The sequence below is a fragment of the Scardinius erythrophthalmus genome (genome assembly GCF_964197995.2).
Source record: "Scardinius erythrophthalmus genome assembly, chromosome: 10".
Taxonomy (NCBI): Eukaryota; Metazoa; Chordata; class Actinopteri; order Cypriniformes; family Leuciscidae; genus Scardinius; species Scardinius erythrophthalmus.
This window is the reverse complement of record NC_138230.1, coordinates 2,092,729-2,097,728: the sequence shown is the minus strand read 5'-3', so window position 1 is coordinate 2,097,728 and position 5,000 is coordinate 2,092,729. Positions and strand designations below refer to the sequence as shown.

General features: G+C 43.0%; 1 protein-coding gene across 1 annotated transcript in view; it reads left to right on the top strand.

Moving 5' to 3' along the window:
* gpd1c (glycerol-3-phosphate dehydrogenase 1c) overlaps positions 1-5,000 on the top strand; it is a 13,948-nt gene that overhangs the window by 8,323 nt on the left and 625 nt on the right. Inside the window, exons 5-6 of the mRNA XM_081376281.1 lie at positions 1-18; positions 253-486. The exon at positions 1-18 is cut by the window's left edge and continues 95 nt beyond it. Coding sequence (XP_081232407.1) covers positions 1-18; positions 253-486 — 252 coding nt within the window. The remainder of the gene's footprint in view (positions 19-252; positions 487-5,000) is intronic.

The window sequence follows — 5,000 nt, the reverse complement described above, 5'->3', positions numbered from 1 at the left end:
CTGTGCGGCGCTCTGAAGGTGTCTGAACACACACACACACACACACACACACACACACACAGCACAATCTACACTGGCTTGTTTAAAAGTGTCCGTTCTAAATAATAAAAAAACATGGAATTTTAATCCCTCTCATTTTTTTTTAATTCAACAAATGAACATCTGATTCAGTTAAAATGATTCATTTAAAATCTACATTTTGCAGATTGTGCATGTGAGTTTCTGAGCGTGTGTGTGTGTGTGTGTGTGCAGAACATCGTGGCGGTGGGCGCTGGGTTCTGCGACGGCCTGGGCTTCGGGGATAACACTAAAGCTGCAGTGATCAGACTGGGCCTGATGGAGATGGTGGCGTTCTCTAAGCTCTTCTGCAAGAGCTCCGTCTCCTCCGCCGTGTTCCTGGAGAGCTGTGGCGTCGCCGACCTCATCACCACCTGCTACGGGGGACGCAACCGGCGCGTGGCCGAGGCCTTCGCTCGCTCGCAGAAGGTCAGACACTGACTCTCACACGATCACGCTAGCACAGGATACATAAGCGACTGTTTTTCTTGCTATTTTGAGAAAATTCACAAAGTTGCGAGAAGCAACTCAAAAGTGCAAGATAACAGTCATAATGGCTGAGGGATGCACTGTTACATAAGCAGACACTGAGAGGAAGACGGCAGGTGAACAGTGAGTTTATTGAACAGTAAAGGGGCAGAGATGAGGTGAGCGGAGTGAGTGAGAGTCCAGAGGGAGACGGAGAGGAACGCAAGACGCTGGAGACAGGGGGAGATCTAGCTGTGATAGTGTGTGACTGCGGACAGACAGGGGGAATAGTCCACTTGGCATCAGCAAGACCAGACCATGAGCTGTGGTGAAGTGTGTGCTTAAATAGTGGCAGTAATGAGGGTGATGATGATGTGTGTGATTGGGGATGATGTTCAGGTGTGTGTGATTGGGGTGTGTGTGATTGGGGATGATGTTCAGGTGTGTGTGATTGGGGTGTGTGTGATTGGGGATGATGTTCAGGTGTGTGTGATTGGGGTGTGTGTGATTGGGGTGTGTGTGATTGGGGTGTGTGTGATTGGGGATGATGTTCAGGTGTGTGTGATTGGGGATGATGTTCAGGTGTGTGTGATTGGGGTGTGTGTGATTGGGGATGATGTTCAGGTGTGTGTGATTGGGGTGTGTGTGATTGGGGATGATGTTCAGGTGTGTGTGATTGGGGTGTGTGTGATTGGGGATGATGTTCAGGTGTGTGTGATTGGGGATGATGTTCAGGTGTGTGTGATTGGGGATGATGTTCAGGTGTGTGTGATTGGGGAAGATGTTCAGGTGTGTGTGATTGGGGTGTGTGTGATTGGGGATGATGTTCAGGTGTGTGTGATTGGGGTGTGTGTGATTGGGGATGATGTTCAGGTGTGTGTGATTGGGGTGTGTGTGATTGGGGATGATGTTCAGGTGTGTGTGATTGGGGTGTGTGTGATTGGGGATGATGTTCAGGTGTGTGTGATTGGGGTGTGTGTGATTGGGGATGATGTTCAGGTGTGTGTGATTGGGGATGATGTTCAGGTGTGTGTGATTGGGGTGTGTGTGATTGGGGATGATGTTCAGGTGTGTGTGATTGGGGATGATGTTCAGGTGTGTGTGATTGGGGATGATGTTCAGGTGTGTGTGATTGGGGAAGATGTTCAGGTGTGTGTGATTGGGGTGTGTGTGATTGGGGATGATGTTCAGGTGTGTGTGATTGGGGTGTGTGTGATTGGGGATGATGTTCAGGTGTGTGTGATTGGGGATGATGTTCAGGTGTGTGTGATTGGGGTGTGTGTGATTGGGGATGATGTTCAGGTGTGTGTGATTGGGGATGATGTTCAGGTGTGTGTGATTGGGGTGTGTGTGATTGGGGATGATGTTCAGGTGTGTGTGATTGGGGATGATGTTCAGGTGTGTGTGATTGGGGATGATGTTCAGGTGTGTGTGATTGGGGTGTGTGTGATTGGGGATGATGTTCAGGTGTGTGTGATTGGGGTGTGTGTGATTGGGGATGATGTTCAGGTGTGTGTGATTGGGGTGTGTGTGATTGGGGATGATGTTCAGGTGTGTGTGATTGGGGTGTGTGTGATTGGGGATGATGTTCAGGTGTGTGTGATTGGGGTGTGTGTGATTGGGGATGATGTTCAGGTGTGTGTGATTGGGGTGTGTGTGATTGGGGATGATGTTCAGGTGTGTGTGATTGGGGATGATGTTCAGGTGTGTGTGATTGGGGTGTGTGTGATTGGGGATGATGTTCAGGTGTGTGTGATTGGGGATGATGTTCAGGTGTGTGTGATTGGGGATGATGTTCAGGTGTGTGTGATTGGGGTGTGTGTGATTGGGGATGATGTTCAGGTGTGTGTGATTGGGGTGTGTGTGATTGGGGATGATGTTCAGGTGTGTGTGATTGGGGTGTGTGTGATTGGGGATGATGTTCAGGTGTGTGTGATTGGGGTGTGTGTGATTGGGGATGATGTTCAGGTGTGTGTGATTGGGGATGATGTTCAGGTGTGTGTGATTGGGGTGTGTGTGATTGGGGATGATGTTCAGGTGTGTGTGATTGGGGTGTGTGTGATTGGGGATGATGTTCAGGTGTGTGTGATTGGGGATGATGTTCAGGTGTGTGTGATTGGAGATGATGTGCTGAACATTTAGGCTGATACCGATAATTCTTTCTATTTGAAAGCCGATAACCGATATATTGGCTGATAAATCTAAATACTAATTTTTATATAATTTTTGAGAGCCTGATTACAACAACAAAAGTCTCATCATTAAAAGCCACGTCCCAAAATTATAATGTTCTCATGATAGTTTTCTGTAGCCGATGTTGCACTGAACTGTATTTTTCTTTTTTTATGATTACAATCATATTTCAAGCGACACAAACCCATCATGTTGAACAGTGCGCATCTGAAGTGTCTCAGCTGAAGGGAATAATACATTATTTATCAGCTTTAATATATCAGCCTAATTTTCTTATTTGGCTAACATTATAAATGATCATATATATTGACCGATACCGATATGGTGTCCGATATATTGTGCATCCCTAAACAAATAGCACTTACCTTTTTCTTTTTTTTTATTCCGTGTTGGAAAAAAACCTGAATTCCAAGAAAAAAAGTCCCAATTCCAAGTTTTTGAATTGCAATTCTGAGGAAAAAAGTTGAATTGCAAGAAGAAGAAAAAAGTCTAAATTGTGAGATAAAAAGTCACAATAATCTTTTTTATTTTGTGGCGGAAAAAAGCTTCCATAGAAATCCTGTGTTGGTTTTATTTGAGATGGTGAAAAACATTTGTGCAGTTAAAGGTCCCATGACATGTTTTTAAGATCAAAAATTTTAATAATTTAGAAATAAAAGGCATTTTTCCTAGCCTGATTTTAGCCTCTGATTTGAACGCTCTGTTTAAAGGGGCGTGTCTGTGTGAGACTTCAGTGTAAACGCCCACTGCTGTGATTGGCTGCTGTGAGACTTCAGTGTAAACGCCCTCTGCTGTGATTGGCTGCTGTGAGACTTCAGTGTAAACGCCCACTGCTGTGATTGGCTGCTGTGAGACTTCAGTGTAAACGCCCACTGCTGTGATTGGCTGACATGCTTGCATATGAAATATCTTGCATTACATGTGGAACTCTCTCAAAATCTTTTACTATTACAGCTTTTATACGTTTTTACTATTACAGTTATCGGGATTAACGAATTGTGAGAAGTTTTATAAGTATTTAGATCTATTCCCATCACATGAAAGGTTGCAGTGATGAGCACTGAGCAGATGACAGTCTGTTGATCGCGTGAATGAAGATCTTATCATTGCAACACAGTTTCTGCACTCTCACTAATGATTTCACCAATGCAAACATGAGGTCAGTACAGTAAGAGCTTCGTTGTGCAGTGTAACAGCGTCATTGATTTCATAACGAGTTTTGGCAAGTGTCCAGATAAACTCGCGCTGTGTGATTGACAGCTTCGGCGACTGGAAAGGGATTGTTCTTTGATGCTTTCTGTATATTAATCACAGTTTAAATAAGATTATTTTCATCCTACTAAGAGAAACGACGTGAAGTTGATTGTTTAGTCACTGGCTTGATTTACTGATGCATAAACAGTATTGAACGACTTTAAGAGAAAGATTATCTGTCTGAACTTGAACAATTACACATCAGACATTCCCATAACCCCCTGGTTCTCCAGAGCCTCGGATGAAGGAACTAAAAAAATACCTTTGTGTTCATTTGTACATCCAAACACTGAGCAACTGCCATGATGTCTCTCGAGGAAAAACCAATATCGTGCTCGCGCCGCTCATATTCTCATGGGCGGCCTAATTCTCTTTGTGGGCAAAGAAGAGAACGGGGAGGTGACCTTTCACCTTATGACGACATAAAGGGAAGATTCTAGATTCGCCCGTCTGAGCTTTCATTTCCTCAAAAATACCCAGGGCTTGGGTTACACCCATCAAAGTGTCTAGCCACTGGGGGACCATCGGCAGGCTAGGGAACTCATATTAATGTTAAACAACCTCAGAAAGTGACATTTTCTTGTCATGGGACCTTTAATAATGTTGTGTTATCATTGATGGTCATTATCAGTTATGATCCTTCATCAAACATCTGTTTGCCTGAAGATGCTATTTTCTGCTATGAAATCTTATAGAATTTCATTCTAATAAAAAATAAACATTATATTAATGCATTTTTGGTAAAACTTTATTTTACAGTGTCCTTGTTACATGTAGCTACCATAGTAATAACAGTAAATTATGCATAATTACATGTTCTAACCCTCAACCAAACCCTAATCCTACATGTAGTTGTTTAATATTTCTCAGTACTTAGATAATTACACTGTAACAACGACACCTTAAAATAAAGTGTAACCCATTTTTTTAAAGATTCTTTATTTTATTTACCTGTAAATTACCACTTTTTTTTTTTTTTTTTACCAATAATTCAAATATAAAAGCACTTTTATCTTTAATTTCACTAC